Here is a 17,265-nt window from a genome sequence, read left to right as displayed (position 1 = left end):
TGAAGACATACTATCACTAATGATTAGTCCTGTTGGTCTGTTGTGTCTCAGGCCAGCTGTTTACAGCCAGTGTCTTTATAAATTAAAATAACCTTTATGCATGTGGTTGTTTTATTCAGTTTTATTCACACAGGACCAAACAGTCGCCTCAAGAAACAATACTTTAAGTTAAGACCCAACAATCAAAGGTTTGTCTGGTCATCTGAGACGTTTACCTGTTGGATGAGTTCAACAGCAAGTTTCTACTGTGCTCAAATAAACTTCAGGGTTTTAAAACTAACTGCTGTAAAATGTAGAGCTTGAACAGTCACTGTTGTGAAGCACAAAGTAAACTGCTAAAATCATTGGTTTTTATTAGTTTTTATTCTTTTATTTAACCAAATGGAATCAGGTTGTTTTTTAAGTCTTATTTTTGTCCTTAGGCTGAAGAAGCTGTTCAGGTGTTCATAAAGCCAGACTTGCTATTCTTCTGCAACACGACACAAGCTCGCACAGGAAACGTCTGAATTCAGACGTCCAATGAAAAACAATTTCAGTTTGATTCATTTTTATTTATATTGAGCTGAATCCAGACAAAAACATGTTTAACCAACGAGCAGCTTCTGTCATCATTCATGTCTCTGCTGCCAACAGTTACTCAAAGTCAATGGATCATTCACTGTGAACGTTTTTTTAATAAAAGGCAACGTCCTCACAAAACAATCCAATGAAAATCCGGCTTTTAAACGATGATAAACCTTTAACGCTGTCCAGGTTTGGTTTAGTAACGGTGCAGTGATGGGACGCATGAAGGCTGAACTCAGGTCCGCCGATGCAGAGAGATGATTAAATGCTCATTCGTGGCAACATGTACGACTTAAATAAACCCTGGAAAGAGGTGCTGTAGGAGGAGAACGACTCCCACCACCAGGACACCACAGAAGAACAACACCAGCCAAACAGGGAAGTATCCTGGAGAGAACACAGGAAATGATGAACAGGCTCTGAGATTATGAGACATGTTCAATAAATGATGATGCAAGACTTACTTCTTCTGGCAACACGGTGTAGTTGGCAGCGACTGTCCACAGCTACGCTCAGCAGGGCTGTTTCATTGTTCCCCTTGATGTTCTTGCCTTTCATGGAGTGAGGCAGGAAGGCCAGGTCTGTCACCACGATGCCGTGTGATTCATGCACATAATACAGCCTCTGCATACAAACACCACGTTATAAGTTAAAAACATGGCTGCTTGTTGGATTTATGCATCTGTAAGTGCAGCGTGTCACCTGTAGGGAGAACGCGATGTAGATTGCTACTGATCCTGTCACAGTTCCAAGGCCAAGAAATGTTCCAGAGTCACTACGAGGAAGAAAGCAAACAGCTTCAAGTCCGACTTGCCTTTCCAAACTCAATATGCTACGCAAACGTGCTTTCAGAGAAACACTAATCACTTTTGATAAAAGATGTGCACAGCTAATGGTTGCTGACTGAAGACCTTGACTTTAGCATTGTTGTGGGCGCCATCTTAGTTCAGAGGTCCAGTTTAGTGATGAAAATTAGTAAAGGGGACGTCTAAAAGACAGCTAAGGCTAAAGCAGTACAGAGATGGAGCAGTGCCTCCACACTATCCAATGCAAACATCTATAGGACGTGTTGTCTGTGAAGGTTCTCGGTCATCCAGGTCATCGTAGTCTAAGGAGCTTGTAAGAAAAGTGTCTGGACTTCCTTAAGTTGCTTGAGAGGTGAAACGTCTTCAAGCAACTTAAAGAGGTCCAGACACTTTTCTTACCAAGCTCTTTAGACTATAGGGCGTGTTAGAACAAGAGTCACCATCACATAAACCACAGGACTTAAAGAACAGTGCCAACATCCTTGCTGCCTGAACCCAGAGGTACCTTGTCCATCCCCCAACTAGAGGGTTACAGTTAGTAAATCTGTATAATATTAAGATCCCAAAAGGTTGATTCTGGATGTTTTCAGTGGGAGAAACATCACTGTCAGAGGCCATAAGAAGATCATTTGTAACCTTCACTAAAGCTGTTTCTGTGCTGTGATGAGCTCTGAAACCTGACTGAAACTCTTCAATAAGCCTCTGCAGATGATCTGTTAGCTGTTTGACAACTACTCTTTCAAGGATGTTTGATATAAAGGAAGGTTGGAGATTGGCCTATAATTAGCTAAGACTGCTGGGTCTAGAGATGCTTTTTGAGTAATAGCTTAATTATTGCCATCCTAAATGTACATGCATACATAATTAATAAAGAGTGATAAAGATCGAAGAGTGAGCTAATGGCAGGATGTCTTTGAGCAGCCTTGTAGGAACGATGTAAAATGAACACGGAGGGTGAAGATTAAAAGTGATTCTGCAGGTAAACTCGGAAAATCAGCCAGAGACAGAGTCTAAATAATAAATATCAGTGAAAGTAGCTGTATACAGTAAGAAGTCTATGGGATTGTTATGAGTCATGTTTTGTGTAATGGTTACAACTTTATTGATGAAGTCATTACTATTCAAGGTTAAAAAGGAGCAGTCATCAGAGCCTCTTTGTCGCCATGGATACAGTGCTGGAAAAACCTGGAGCTATTCTCATTTTCACACACTCTCCAGGCTAAATGAAAATGCTCTAAATTAGTGAGAAGACATTTCCTCTCCAGCTTACTGATTAGTTACTTGTGTATTTGTGAGTTAGAGCCAGGACGTCTGAGACTTGTTCAGAGGAGCGACAGTATTCAGAGCCGCACGCTGTGAGGACGTGACAACATTAAAGCAGATAATCAGCCTCTGTAGGAGCAGAGCTTAGGTCGCACTAAATCAGATTAAAAAGTCTGAAATCAGAAACGAGGGCCTCGTTAGACATCGTAGTCATACCACATCTCAACAAACACAACAGCCAGTCTGCATGTCAGCATTTATGAAGCTGTTACCTGACAGCCAGACTGGAGATGACCTCCGTGCCGCAGGGAGCCGTCAGCATGGCCAATAAGCTCCTGCCGTCCCACTTGGTGAGGTAGCACGGGGGAGGTTTTCTGTCTCGTTTATGGGGGATCTGCACGGTGTAAAGTCTCAGGGCATCTTTCTGGTCTTCAACCTTTCCAAACCTGAAACAGGCGAACAGACAACCATGCAGTCATTGTTACTGACAGACGTCTGTACAGTGCACCTGAGAAACTCTCATCACTTCACTTGTTCCACATTTTTTCATCTCTTAGTCTTATGGATGGATTCCATTTATTTTACACATTCACATTCTGCAGACTAAACTCCACAAAATGGAAAAGTTTGCTTGAAGCTTTGCAAGTTGATTAAAAAATGAAAGACTAAGATGCACACTGGTACATAAGTACAGCCTGCTCAGTACTTTGCTGAAGCACCTCTGGCAGCTGTTAAATGCTACAAGCTTGACGCGCACAGTGCAGCTCCGTCAGCTTAGATGGGGAGCAACAGTGCACAGCCATTTTCAGATCTCAATGCAATGTAACAAGTAGTGTAACAAATTACTTTCTGTAGTGAGTAAATAAGTAACATGCTGCATCACTTTTTTTGAGTAATGCATCTGACAGGTGATGAAAACAGGACGCAGGAGCTCCGTCACAAACACTCAGTACTTGTGGAAGTGTCCCATTTTATATTTTTCAAATTTAAACAAATTTCCAGTCAACTTTGTTTCACTGCATCATTGTGAGATATTGTGTTAATGCGTTTTGGAATAAGGCTGTAACAACACGTGGAACAAGTGAAGCATGAATGCTTTCTGGGTGCACCGTACTGTATGAAACACTAAGATGCTCTTTGATTGAAGAACAAGCTAGATTAGGTTTTACCTGCAAGCCAAATATCGATAGGTCTTCTCATCTATTTGAGACATGGTTTCATGCCATTTAAGACTCATAGACAACTGGTTGCCACTCCATACACTGCAGGCAAAGTCCCGACCAACAGTCACCAGATGCTATATGACAACAGACAGAAGGTTACTGATGAACCATCTACACTAACTGGCTACTAAGTTACACCGTGCCGGTACGAGCCTGAACCCCTTTTTGCATCCACAGCTGCCTTAATTCTTCATGGCACAGATTCAACAAGGTGCTTGAAACATCTATATTGTCATCATAGCACACAGATGCTGTATATCTGTCAGCTGCACATCCATGAGGGAAAAACTCCAAAAGGTGATGAAGAGATAGGACTGACATTTGTAGAAATCTAGTGACTAAGGAGGTCATGAGGGTGCCTGTGACTGGAAAGTCGGTGGTTTGTGATCGCTGGCTTTTCCAGTCTGCTTATTAAAGTATCGCTGAGCAAGACACTGAACGCCAAGTTGCTCCCGATGCACTCAGAGTGTTACTGTGTGTGTGTATTAGACAAAAAGCACTCAGATGTAGAAAAAGTTACTTTCGAATTTGATGATTTTTCAGTGTTCAGTTGTCCAATTTTGGAAACAGCAATTGTAGAAATGTAGTCCAGTCTGCTGCTGTAGACGTCTACTCGAACGTTCAACCATTCTCCTCTGACAGTGAGCTGCCGGTCATGACATATTTTCTCTTTTTCAGATCACTCTAATGACAGATAGGTGAGCAGGAAAATCCCAGTAAATCAGCAATTTCTTCTCTTTTCAAGTCCTGACATCAACAACCACACCACGCCCAAAATCACATTTCTTAGCAGGTCATCTTAACCAAAGACCTAAATTTGCTGAGCAGCTACCTGAACGCTACAAAGGTTAATTATCTTATTAATAATTTTACTTCTTTGCTTTTATTTAAAGAAAAAAAAAAAAGCAATCTGGTAAAGCCAGAACATCTTACTATTCATCACTGATTGAAGAAAATAAGAACAACCCCAGGTTTCTCTTCAGCTCTGTAGCCAGGCTGACAAACAGTCAGAGCTCTGTTGAGCCAACCATCCCTTTAACGTTAACTAGTAATGACTTCATGAACTTCTTCACAAATAAAGTTTTTATCATTAGAGAAAAAATGACCAGTAATCATCCCACAGATGTAATATTATCTACAGCTACTCTTAGTACCATTGATGTTAAGTTAGACTCTTTTTCTCCAATTGATCTTTCTGAGTTAACTTCAATAACTTCACCAGTGTGTGAATGTGAGAGTGAATGAATAGTGGCATTGTAAAGCGCTTTGGGTGCCTTGAAAAGCGCTATATAAATCCAATCCATTATTATTATTATAATAATTACTTCCTCCAAACCATCAACGTGTCTTTTAGACCCCATTCCTACAAAACTGCTCAAAGAAGTCCTGCCATTAATTAATTCTTCAATCTTAAATATGATCAACCTATCTCTAATGATCGGCTATGTACCACAGGCCTTCAAGCTGGCTGTAGTTAAACCTTTACTCAAAAAGCATCTCTAGACCCAGCAGTCTTAGCTAATTATAGGCCAATCTCCAACCTTCCTTTATATCAAACATCCTTGGCCTCCAGTAACACCTGTGAGGAACCTTGGAGTCATTTTTGACCAGGACATGTCCTTCAATGCACATATTAAACAAATATGTAAGACTGCGTTCTTCCATTTGTGCAACATCTCTAAAGTTAGAAATATCCTGTCTCAGAGTGACGCTGAAAAACTAGTTCATGCATTTATTACTTCCAGGCTGGACGACTGTAATTCATTATTATCAGGATGTCCTAAAAACTCCCTGAAAAGCCTTCAGCTGATCCAAAATGCTGCAGCAAGAGTCCTGACAGGGACTAGAGAGAGAGCAGATTTCTCCTGTTTTGGCTTCCTGTTAAATCTAGAATTCAAAATCCTGCTCCTCACATACAAGGTCTTAAATAATCAGGCCCCATCTTATCTTAATGACCTTGTAGTACCATATCACCCTATTAGAGCACTTCGCTCTCGCTCTGCAGGCCCACTTGTTGTTCCTAGAGTATTTAAAAGTAGAATGGGAGGCAGAGCCTTCAGTTTTCAGGCCCCTCTTCTGTGGAACCAGCTTCCAGTTTGGATTCAGGAGACAGACACTATCTCTACTTTCAAGATTAGGCTTCAAACTTTCCTTTTTGCTAAAGCATATAGTTAGGGCTGGACCAGGTGACCCTGAATCCTCCCTTAGTTATGCTGCAATAGACGTAGGCTGCCGGGGATTCCCATGATGCACTGGGTGTTTCTTCTTCACTCACCTTTAGACTCACTCTGTGGTTATCCATCACTCTGGATTCAATTATTAGTCATTATTAATCTCTGGCTCTCTTTTTCCTGTTAAAAAGGAGTTTTTCTTCTCAACTGTTGCCAAAATGCTTGTTCATAGGGGGGGGGGTCATATGACTGTTGGGGTTTTCTTTGTATTGTAGGGTACTTTACATACCTTACAGTGATTTGATATAACTTGTTGTGATTTGGTGCTATATAAATAAAACTAAACTGGCTTGCTCCCATGTGATTGGCTGATAAGACATTTGCATTAATGAGCAGATGAACAGGTTCACCTCATCAAGTAGCTAGTGGTGCAAGTTGTGTTGTTAAATATTGACACTGACCTTGTTCCCAGGACTTATATCCAAGTCTTCGATCTCTCCTTCATGTGCTTTGAAGTCAAACTTTTTCTTCAGGGAAGGAAACTGAAACAGGACATACCAGGTGAAGACAACGTTTTATTCTTCCACTGCAGGACAAATACACCAGCGTCTTATAACATCTCACTCCACTAAATACTGAGCTCAAAAACAATAAATACATTATTATGGTTTATAGTGAAATCACGTTCTTTCCACTTGCAGATTATCACCCCAGTGCTCATGTTTACCTTCAGTAACCACTGTTGCCGACAACAACAAGACGTGCACTGAATGATTGCTTTCTAATGACTGAGATTTCAGCTGGTTTCATGCCTTTCTTCGTGTTTTCAATGCTCCCCTGTGTCATTTCTCATTATTTAACATAATATTAACATTATAGAGAGCTATGCTTGATTTCTTTGCATGCATGGATTGGATGGGCTGTTACCAACATCTGTAGTAACACCTTTAGAAATATATGTACTTAGAAAATTGCAGATGTGATTAATACTTATTTACTGAAACATTCCAGTTATAGTTACATTATGAATATGGACATAGTGTCATTTGAGGTTATCCACATTCAAACTAGATGAAGGTTTTAGGAGTTTCAGCTCCTTAACATGTGCCACCCTCTTTTTAAAGGGACCAAAAGTAATTGGACAACTGACGAAGGCCATTTCATGGGCAGGTGTGGGCAGTTCCTTCGTTCTGTCATTATCAAGCAGATAAAAGACCTGGAGTTGATTTGAGGAGTCGTGCTTGCATTTGGAAGATTTTGCTGTGAGCAGACATGTGGTCAAAGGAGCTCTCTGTGCAGGTGAAACAAGCCACCCTTAAACTGCGGAAAGAGAAAACACTCACACTGTTAGGAGCGGCAAAATCTACAGTTTGGTGCATCCTGAGAAAGAAAGCAAGCACTGGAGAACTCAGCAACTCAAAAAGACCTGGACGTCCACGACAACAGTGGTGGATGATCGCAGAATCATTTCCATGGTGATGAGAAACCCCTTCACAACCAAGCAACATTCTCCAGGAGGTAGGCGTATCCAAGTCTACCATAGAAGACTACATGAAAGTAAATACAGAGAGCTTACTGCAAGGTGCAGGCCGCTCATAAGTCTCAAGAACAAAAAATCTAGACTGGAGCTTGCAAAAAAAGAAAAAAGAAAAGAAAGCGAAACAAAAGAGAGCACACCTAAACAGCCAGCAGAGTTCTGGAAAAGCATTCTTTGGACAGATGAAACCAACATCCACCTCTACCAGAACGATGGCAAGAAAGAAAAGCACGGAGAAGGTGTGGAACAGCTCATGACCCAAAGCCATCACATCTGTAAGCACAGTGGAGACTGATGGCTTGGGGGTGCTGCCAGTGGTGCTGGGACACTGGTGTTTATAGATGTGACACAGACAGAAGCAGCCAAACTAATTCTGACGTGTTCAGAGACAAACTGTCTGCTCAAATGCAGCCAACGCCAGTCAAATTGATTGGGGGGCGTTTCATAATACAGATGGACAATGACTCAAAAACACACAGCCAAACAAACCCAGGAGTTTGTTAAAGCAAAGAAGGGGAATATTCTCAAATGGCCAAATCAGTCAGCTGATCTTAACCCAATTAAGCATTTAACTATCGAAGACTTTGGACAGAAAGACCCACAAACACACAGCAAAGCTGCTGCAGTAAAGACCTGGCAGAGCATTAGAAAGGAGGAAACCTGCTCATGTCCCTGAGTTCAAGACTCCAGGCTGTCATTCCCAGCAAAGGGTTCTCAACCAAGTACTAGAGATCCAGGGCTCGCAAAGTTTCTAAATCCCTGCTAGCCCTTCGGCCAGTCACTCTTCAGTTTTTGGTAGCCCAAAGTAAATTTAAGTAGCCCGAATAAAAAAAGATTATTTTTATTGTATAATATTGTAAAGGAAACAAAACATCAATCAAAAAAATGTTAAAACAAAAATTACAACAACTGTATATAAATTACAATCACCAACTCAAATACTTGGTTCTAACTGAACAGAAATTTCTGTGAACTTGAAAGAACTGTGTGGGACATGAATCAGCCTGTGTCAGATCCTGATCTGACATTTCCACTCAAGTCACGGATGAGAAAATGCCACTCGACGTTGAGGGCATAGCATCTCCTTCATCAGCTTTCTCTTCCTGTGCATTGCCCTCCATTTCACTGCTCTTCTTGTCGGGGTTTTATGATCCAGGTGTCTTGAACCTTTTCAAGAAAACATCCAGAAACGAATCGACTTGTCAGGGCAAAAAGATTCAACTGTTTCCCCATTAATAGGGAGTGGCATGCAGTCATTCAGTGTTTCAGGGTGTAGAGAGGTACGATGTTTGTCTTCACTCGGTTCATGCAAGAAAATCCTCTCACAGATGGCTGTCGATGGACTAAGTGTCAGCATTAATTTCACCAGCAACAAGATATGAGAGAGATGTTCTGGATTCTCAGAGAGATGATCTCTGTACAAGCAATCTACTTTGCGACCCCGGCGTTCTGCAAGCCACACTTTTAGATCCATCCATTCTTGTGGAATTTTCTCTTTCTCATCTAGCAAACAGGCAAAATGTGTGACAGGATAATCCACCTCTTCATCCCCATAATTCGCCAGCTCTTCTCTGGGGTAGGGAAGAGTGGAAGGGTCAAAAACCTTGAAACTAGAGAGAGGCTTTTCCACGCAGATTTTTAAATCTGTTGTCCATGTACTTGACTGTGTTGTCAATAATCTTCTGGATCTCTGCACCAAAGGTGCCTCTGCCTGTGCCCTCACCTCTGCTAGCAGAGGCTGACTTTTTGTTACCGAGTTCCACAGTAGCAAATGCTACCATCCTGGTTCGCTGTGAACTTTGTGTCCAAGCTTTTCTGATATTCTCCTGGTTTTGTTTTTAGGCTGAGTAAGCGTGATGTTGTGCTCTCAACTAACTGATTGGTTCGTGTGATGTTTAGGTTATCATGCTGAAAATCAGTAGAGCACTTGGATAAGATGGTACTGTAGTCCAACATGAAACGCAGGAAGCGAACAAATTTCTCAGTCTTCATCTCCTGCACCACCCCCTTAGCCTCGGCTGCATCCTCGGCTTTGACATCACTTCCTTCTGCCATGTTCTCCATATGAACAACAGTGGGAGTGTAATTTTTTTCCACAGCCTTCAGTCATCTCCGCCGGCTTGGAGCCACCGTGTGCTCTTCAGGCCACTGAAAGGTGCCAGCTTCTCATTTAGCAGCTCACTTATCTCTGTCAGCTCTCTTCGCTTCTTTGGGGAATAGTAGTACATCTTAAAGATGGTTTTCAGTGTATCTTCAAATTTCACCAGGTACTCACAGCCTTTCACGCTATCCAGCACAGCTAGCTCTAGTTTGTGTGCCACACAGTGGATTGTTATGATGTGGGGGTATCCTCTGTTTCAGTCTCCCAGCTACTCCTGTTTTCTCCATCATCACTGCAGCGCCATGCACACACTACTTTCTCCTTCCACGTATCTTCTCTGATACCCATGGTGTTCGCTGCTTCATCAAAAGCCTCTAAAATACCTGCAGCATTTGCACTCTTGACTGGCTGAAGTTTGATCATGTATGTGGCTACGTCACCATTATCCCTCACATACCTGACATGAACCAGCTCCTGTTCTATTATACCAGTGTCTGTACTGCCATCTGCAAGAATGGATAAGAACCTGCTTTCTTGAATTTCCTTTTCAATCCGGTGTCTTGAAGTTTGTGCTGCTGCTCCAATAAACTCTGCAAGCATGGTCACTGAGGCAAGTGGAACCAAGATCGAGGCCATTTGCTTTCTGAAGTTTGCAAAGACGGCTAAATTTTGCCAGTGGTAGTTCACTCTTTGCAACATGGTACGCAGTTCTGGTACAGCTTCTTCAGGACTTCTTGTTGTGCTTGGTTTATTTTTAGTATGTTTTTTGCAACTGGTGTTTGTTCTGGGAAAGATGCTGCAGACTGGGCAATAATGCGGGGCGATCGTGGCTCAAGAGTTAGGAGTTCGCCTTGTAATTGGAAGGTTGCCGGTTCGAGCCCCGGCTTAGACAGTCTCGGTCGTTGTGTCCTTGGGCAAGACACTTCACCCGTTGCCTACTGGTGGTGGTCAGAGGGCCCGGTGGCGCCAGTGTCCGGCAGCCTCGCCTCTGTCAGTGCGCCCCAGGGTGGCTGTGGTTACAATGTAGCTGCCATCACCAGTGTGTGAATGTGTGTGTGAATGGATATGTAAAGCGCTTTGGGGTCCTTAGGGACTAGTAAAGCGCTATATAAATACAGGCCATTTACCATTTACCAATGCATTTCTTGTGATGCACAGATGTCTCACGGGTTCTGATGGGGTCTTTCCTAAAATTACTGGTCCCAGTAACAAAGGCGCTTGTCGACTCAAAAACTCACGACACACCCTGCAGAACATGATGTTATTTCGCTCGTCATATCCCAGCCACAGAAATTCTTTTGTCCATGAAACCAAAAAAGATGCGCTTTCTTTTTGCCTCGTAGTCTGATTTGTCAGAACTTTTCGGCGTTGTGGTCGGCTTTTCACTCACCAGTCAGTACTGCCGCTCTTTATACAGTTTGTGCGATCACAAAATGAAAGTGAAAGCAACAAACACGCGCAAAGTCAAACGCGATTTCAATACGTCACATTTTGACAGAGGCTCATCGATGCTAATGACACAATTACCCAGCTACATTTGCAAAAGCACCTTCCTATGATAGCCCGACAGGCAGGGCTGAGATAGATTTTAGTAACCCGACTGGAAAAAGCCCCGGGATGTCGGACTAGCGATTTTGCAAGCCCTGAAATCAATACTTTAGTTATTAGTTTATTTATTACTTTTGAGCCGCTGAAGTGACAGGATTGTGTTTTTGAAATTAATGCTTCAGTTTATGCAATCTTTTTGTTCCACACACTGCATGAAGGCTGAAAGTGTTCTTCATTGTGGTAATGTTCAGAACCAACATTAGAAGAAAACACCGTCTCTGTCTATGCGGAGCTAACTGTATATGTTTAACAGCTGTGGCTGAAATGATTGAGTCTTACCTCCCAGACTCTGATGTGCCCATCGGTGCCTCCAGTTAGCAGCAGGCTCTGGTCAGGACTGAACCTGACGACTTTCTGAAGCGGATCCTGAGGGTTCAGGTCTGACTGCACTTCAGCTGAAGCGGTCACAGAGATGTGAATCGTCTCGTCCTTCATATCTGACATGTTTCCAGATGGTGTAACTCCATCCTGTCCACACTTGTCTCCTTTCCCAGCTCGTAGCCTGGCGTTACCCTGCTGCTTGCTTTTCCCTGCAGCACAGAGGACACTTTTTATTTGAACAGAAGGTGTTCAGTCTTTGTCTCAGACCATAAAACCCTTTTCTTCATGCTCAGTGCTGTAGCTGCTGTTTGGGAAATATAACATTAAATTGAATCAGACACAATAAAGAGGTGTCATTTTAGCATATTTAGCTTGTAGCAGTGTGCCTCACCATCTTTATTAGCATCTTTGGCTTCTTTCTGCGTGCACTGTTTAAACTGCATCAGACAGCAGGTCCCATCCTGTCCTGCAGCAATCACACCTTTACCTACAGCCATGTTCATGGTAGCACGTGTGTCAGTATCATGGGAGTGAAGGAGACTGGCACTGTGCTGGTATTCCCCAACGAGCTGCAGATCCAGGAAGTGCTGTAAAACACAAACATCAGTCTGCTACTGTTGTACTATGGATACAAACTCAGTGTGCATCATGTATCAGGATACTCTCACCAAACACACTCAAAACACTTTTTTGTTAGTTTGTTTCCAGAGAGTCAAGAAATACAAGAAGAAAAGCACAAGTGAACAGAAGAACTCATGTGTGCATGTAAACCGCCGTAGCATGCTGTCTGTGATCATCCTGGTATACGTTATTAGATCACATAAATGAGCCTTATCAGGACAATGACACAGCAACACTACAGCGACTGTACAACACCCATCTTCAGTACTGACCACAGCGTTCTTTATGCCCGTCTTGGAGGCCCCCCCTCCTCCTGCTATGATCACCAGCCCTGTGTCAGGGTCCACTTTCACAGAGTACAAGGGGAAGGGGGCTCTGTACAAATCTGGAACCTTCTTCTTCCCCATTGTTCCTCACAAAGCTGCCAAGACACACCTGTGGAAAACAGAGTAAGTTCATCTGTGACGTCGTCTGTCCTCCCTCTGCTGGAGCTACAGAGGTTACACTGAGCGATGCCGATGGCGTCCCTGAACTTTATTAAACAGTGCAACCATTAACCATCTTAGTCACGTCTAGTCCAGCAACTTCCATTTCCAATCAAACAAAATGATACAGCATAAAATAATGACCTTCACTCTGGCTGCTTGGAAGGCTTTGTGACGTTAAGAGCACGCTGCTGGAAACAGGTGTTTTGCTGGTGTTGACATGAAATCATATTAACAATAATTCAGGGTCCAACCTTACAACCCTCAGGTTAGTGGCTCAGAGTTTAATGGCCCATGTACGTTTTTTCTGGCTTGTGAAAAAGAAAGCTTTTATTTTAAAATGTTTAAATATTAATGCAATATTTTATATTATTCCACTTTCAAGTTGAAACATGTTCAGAAAGCCGTGAAACCCCATGCCCCCCTTTAGACTCGCCCGTCTGCTGCAGGTATCGGATATAAAACCGGAGCTGCATCATTTCACTGTGTTAAACAAACAGCAGCGACCACGTTTGCCCGTCTTCACTCCTGAGTTTAAGGCTGGCTTTTCCCAGTAAAGGCTTTAATGACGATTTCAGGAACAGTGCTGCAGACTCTATCTCTCTCCCTTTGTCTCACATACGCTGCGTCCATTGTTACTTTCAGTCCACAGTATAACAGAGCTCCAGACCGCTACGCCGAGCATTTTAGTGGGTAAAAAGATTTAGTGTTGCTTTTGTTTTGTTGCCTCACCAGCACACCTGTTTGCACTTTTATTTGCACCAGAGTTGAAGGTCAGAAGTGAAACCGACTATACGTGATGATCATCAACTGTTCCCTTAATGTTTTTTGAGCAGGTTATATTTCTAGCAAAAGACTAACCATTATCAGTTTAAGCTCCTCCAATGTGCTCTTTCTTCTGGCTTCTTTTATTATAACTATTTTCAAGTCATCCAATATAGTGCAAAAAATACAGGTTTAAACAGGAGCTTGCTAACCTCTGGAAAGTCCTCATAAAGTGTTGTTGTGTGTGTTGCTGTTCAGCTGCTGGTGAGGGCAGCAGCTGTGTGCCTTCCTGTGTGCAGCTGTGCGACGCTTTGTTACCCTGAGGAGGCAAAAACAGCATTTAGATATTAATACAACAGTATGAGTAGAGTGAGGGGTTTTATAACACTAGAGCCAACAGGCTGAAAAACATCAAAGCAGACTGATGGACAAATCATTCCAGGTCAAGTTGAGTGTGAAGCAGAAGCATGTGCACACACAAGTTTTGCATGAATGCTCATGCTGAATAACTGGGTGCTGGTTAGAATCTGCATGATGCTTCAGCTTCCTCTAACCCCAACCCTGGATTATTTTATTATGTAAATACAGCTATGATTAGCACTGTTTCCCACATGAGACATTGAGGTTTGTTCTTATCACAAACACTATGCATTAGCCTAATATACACGCTGTAGCCCTGCTCTAAAACATGTCATAAATCCCAAACAATCAAGCACAATGTTATGTAGCATTATTTTCCTCCTGTAGCGATGCTGAAGGATCTTAACTCTCGCTTCCCTGACAGTGTTAAAGCCGTGACTGGGTGTGTGTGTGTGTGTGTGTGTGTGTTTAAGGCTCTATGGTGTAAATTACACTTAATATATGTAGTGTTTCACATCCACTTTAAACGGCCATGAATTGTACGCAGATGAAATGCTTAAAGCTAATTAACTTAAGTACTATATAAAAGCCTCTATTCATTGGAATGAAACCTGCGTGGCTGATGTCCTCTTCCTTCATGTATTAGTAGTTTCTGGGTTAATGTAGTAATCGTGTTTCTTGAAGCAGCTGATGATGTGCTGGCGTGTCGGACTGAGAAAGCTACTGAGTCCCACATATAAGCTTGAAAAGAAGGTCAATTGGATTTTTGAACACGTTTCGTCCCTTCTCCAAGACGTTTGTTCAGTTTTAAGGGAAATGAAGGAGAGATCAAACGGAAGAGGCGAAATGTCGTCACAAAAGAAAACCCCTGAAAATAAGTGCAGTTACCTTCCTTTCAAGCTCTAAGGCTACTGTAACCTGGACGGCTGAGAAGCTACACAGCCGGCCTGTCACAGGACTCTGTGCTTTAAAGAGCAGCTGAGCAGCGACTGAATGAAAAACCATGAGGTGAAAGGAAACGGTGGCAGCGACGGAACCAGAACCATGTTAATGGTGTATTTAAACCGCTACGGTTTGCTAATGTATAGCATTCGGCTGTATTTGCTACAGTTAGCGCTTTAGCTCTGCCGGCTAGCCGGTCAGTGATTTAAATGTTGGACACCTACCTGTGCTGATAGTCCTCGCTATCCTCGGCTCGTATTTTACCATCGAGGTACGAGCTCAATCTAATGATTTCATTTTGAACTGTCGCGGAAAGAACTAAACGATATCCACTGACACTTCCACGCACATACACGTCAGCAGCTAACCAGGCGTTAAGATTTCTTCTTCTTTCTCTTAAAAGAAGGAATGGCGGTGGGCAAACAGCGAACGGTGCATCATCGCCACCGTCTGGTGTCGTGTGTTGACTTGATTCCAAGAAGTAGGTTCAACAAACGGAGTTTAAAAATAAATTCCAAGTTGAACAACTCCGAGCTTCCTGCTCCACAACAGCTGATCAGAGTGAATTCAGTGTGGTTCAATGGAATGACGCACTGAAGCGCTCAGGTTCACTCTGCTGAGTGCCATAGTAGGCAAAGAAAGGCATCATCAATAGAGCCCCGAAACTACGATTCAACATAGCAACGGGTAAATAAAGACCAGTGCTGACCATGACAGGAGCATCTTGTCATCATACACTGAATAAAATTTGATATAAAATGTATCATTTTATTATAATGTCCATGCTCATCATTTAGATTAAGCTGAATCCTAATTTTACATTTCGTTTTAAATCTAATTATTCAAACGTGACCTCAGTAGATTAAATGTAGGAGGCAGAACATGAAGATCAAATGTGGAGAAAGATCTTATTTCATTACAAATGCCTCAGCGTTTATAGAGCTGTGTGTATGCAGATCAAAGTAAGCTGCTGTGAACAGATCCAGATGCCATGAGCTGGGACAGTCTGAGCATCTGCAGACACGCTCACACAGCTAATCTGTTTATCCTGCACAAAACTGGCCTGGATTTTCATGCAACATTTTAATAACACAAGTTAGTTTGTTTTTCAGGATGTTTCACATGATGAAAGCACATAATTTATCAACACACATTACATGTCATTTGCAGTTCTTCTCTTCTTCCTCTCCTGTCTGCTTTATCTCTTTCTCCATCTCTGACTGAAGTTATTGTAGATCCTCTGGTTAAATGATCACTGTGCACCATTTGTCTGTTATGAGCCACCGTGCCTGTGTTGGCTAATCCAATCAGAACAGAACATGGAATATACTTTTTGATCACCAGCCCTGTGTCAGGGTCCACTTTCACAGAGTACAAGGGCAAGGGGGCTCTGTACAAAACTGGAACCACCTTCTTCCCCATTGTTCCTCATAAAACCGCCACGGGGGCAGTAACAAATATACGATGACTGGGAATCAAACCTCTACATAATAGAGTCATTTTTGACCAGGACATGTCCTTCAACGCACATATTAAACAAATATGTAAGACAGCGTTCTTCCATTTGTGCAACATCTCTAAAGTTAGAAATATCCTGTCTCAGAGTGACGCTGAAAAACTAGTTCATGCATTTATTACTTCCAGGCTGGACGACTGTAATTCATTATTATCAGGAAGTCCTAAAAACTCCCTGAAAAGCCTTCAGCTGATCCAAAATGCTGCAGCAAGAGTCCTGACAGGGACTAGAAAGAGAGAGCAGATTTCTCCTGTTTTGGCTTCCTGTTAAATCCAGAATTGAATTCAAAATCCTGCTCCTCACATACAAGGTCTTAAATAATCAGGCCCCATCTTATCTTAATGACCTTGTAGTACCATATCACCCTATTAGAGCACTTCGCTCTCGCTCTGCAGGCCTACTTGTTGTTCCTAGAGTATTTAAAAGTAGAATGGGAGGCAGAGCCTTCAGTTTTCAGGCCCCTCTTCTGTGGAACCAGCTTCCAGTTTGGGTTCAGGAGACAGACACTATCTCTACTTTCAAGATTAGGCTTCAAACTTTCCTTTTTGCTAAAGCATATAGTTAGGGCTGGACCAGGTGACCCTGAATCCTCCCCTAGTTACACTACAATAGGTCTAGGCTGCTGGGGCTTCCCAGGGTGCACAAGTGTTTCTCTTGAGTCACTGTGGGCCAATAATGGCTCCTCCTCATCAGACTGAAATGCCACCCTGAGTTTGTGTTGACTCTCGTATATTTGGCAGGACAATGAGCTGCCTGGTCTCTTCCCCATCACGAGGGTCTTGAACATGCCTGTATCTGTTCACAGGTCCCAGATGCTGCCTCGATCTCCTTCTGTGGACATATTGTCTGCATCTCCCTCTTTTCATTGTTGCTTCCTCCCTCATGTTGTGTGACCTTCTGTCTGTTTAACCTCTGGTCATACAGCCTGTGGTCTGTGGCAGCTGCAGAGAGGGGTGGAGCAGTGGGCTCTGGGTGTGTGTCA

At 42.7% G+C, this 17,265-nt stretch overlaps 1 protein-coding gene across 1 annotated transcript; it reads right to left on the bottom strand.

The window, feature by feature from the left end:
* Positions 1–420: 420 nt before the first annotated feature.
* preb (prolactin regulatory element binding) lies at positions 421–15,388 on the bottom strand. The gene is made up of 11 exons (XM_085364970.1): positions 14,992–15,388; positions 13,678–13,784; positions 12,488–12,650; positions 11,986–12,181; positions 11,553–11,803; positions 6,489–6,569; positions 3,803–3,930; positions 2,906–3,079; positions 1,267–1,339; positions 1,029–1,188; positions 421–951 (listed from the first exon to the last, which is right to left on the bottom strand). The coding sequence occupies exons 3-11, from the start codon at positions 12,620–12,622 to the stop codon at positions 857–859; spliced, it is 1,293 nt and encodes a 430-aa protein (XP_085221096.1). The 5' UTR covers positions 12,623–12,650; positions 13,678–13,784; positions 14,992–15,388; the 3' UTR covers positions 421–856.
* Between the last annotated feature and the right edge of the window lie 1,877 nt (positions 15,389–17,265).

The sequence above is a fragment of the Diplotaxodon limnothrissa genome, linkage group LG11 (assembly GCF_057381915.1).
Source record: "Diplotaxodon limnothrissa isolate DT_005_m linkage group LG11, D_limnothrissa_male_GT1.1, whole genome shotgun sequence".
In the NCBI taxonomy this organism is placed as follows: domain Eukaryota; kingdom Metazoa; phylum Chordata; class Actinopteri; order Cichliformes; family Cichlidae; genus Diplotaxodon; species Diplotaxodon limnothrissa.
The sequence above is the reverse complement of the archived record's forward strand: the minus strand, read 5'-3'. Positions and strand labels throughout refer to the sequence as shown.

Excerpts from the sequence above, each read along its gene's own strand:
- preb (XM_085364970.1), bottom strand. The coding sequence starts at position 12,622 with ATGGGGAAGAAGAAGGTTCCAGATTTGTACAGAGCCCCCTTCCCCTTG. Across the intron at positions 6,570-11,552 it reads GGCACATCAGAGTCTGGGAG|TTTCCTTCCCTGAAGAAAAA; the intron begins GTAAGACTCAAT and ends GTCCTGTTTCAG. Across the intron at positions 1,340-2,905 it reads ATCTCCAGTCTGGCTGTCAG|TGACTCTGGAACATTTCTTG; the intron begins GTAACAGCTTCA and ends TCTTCCTCGTAG.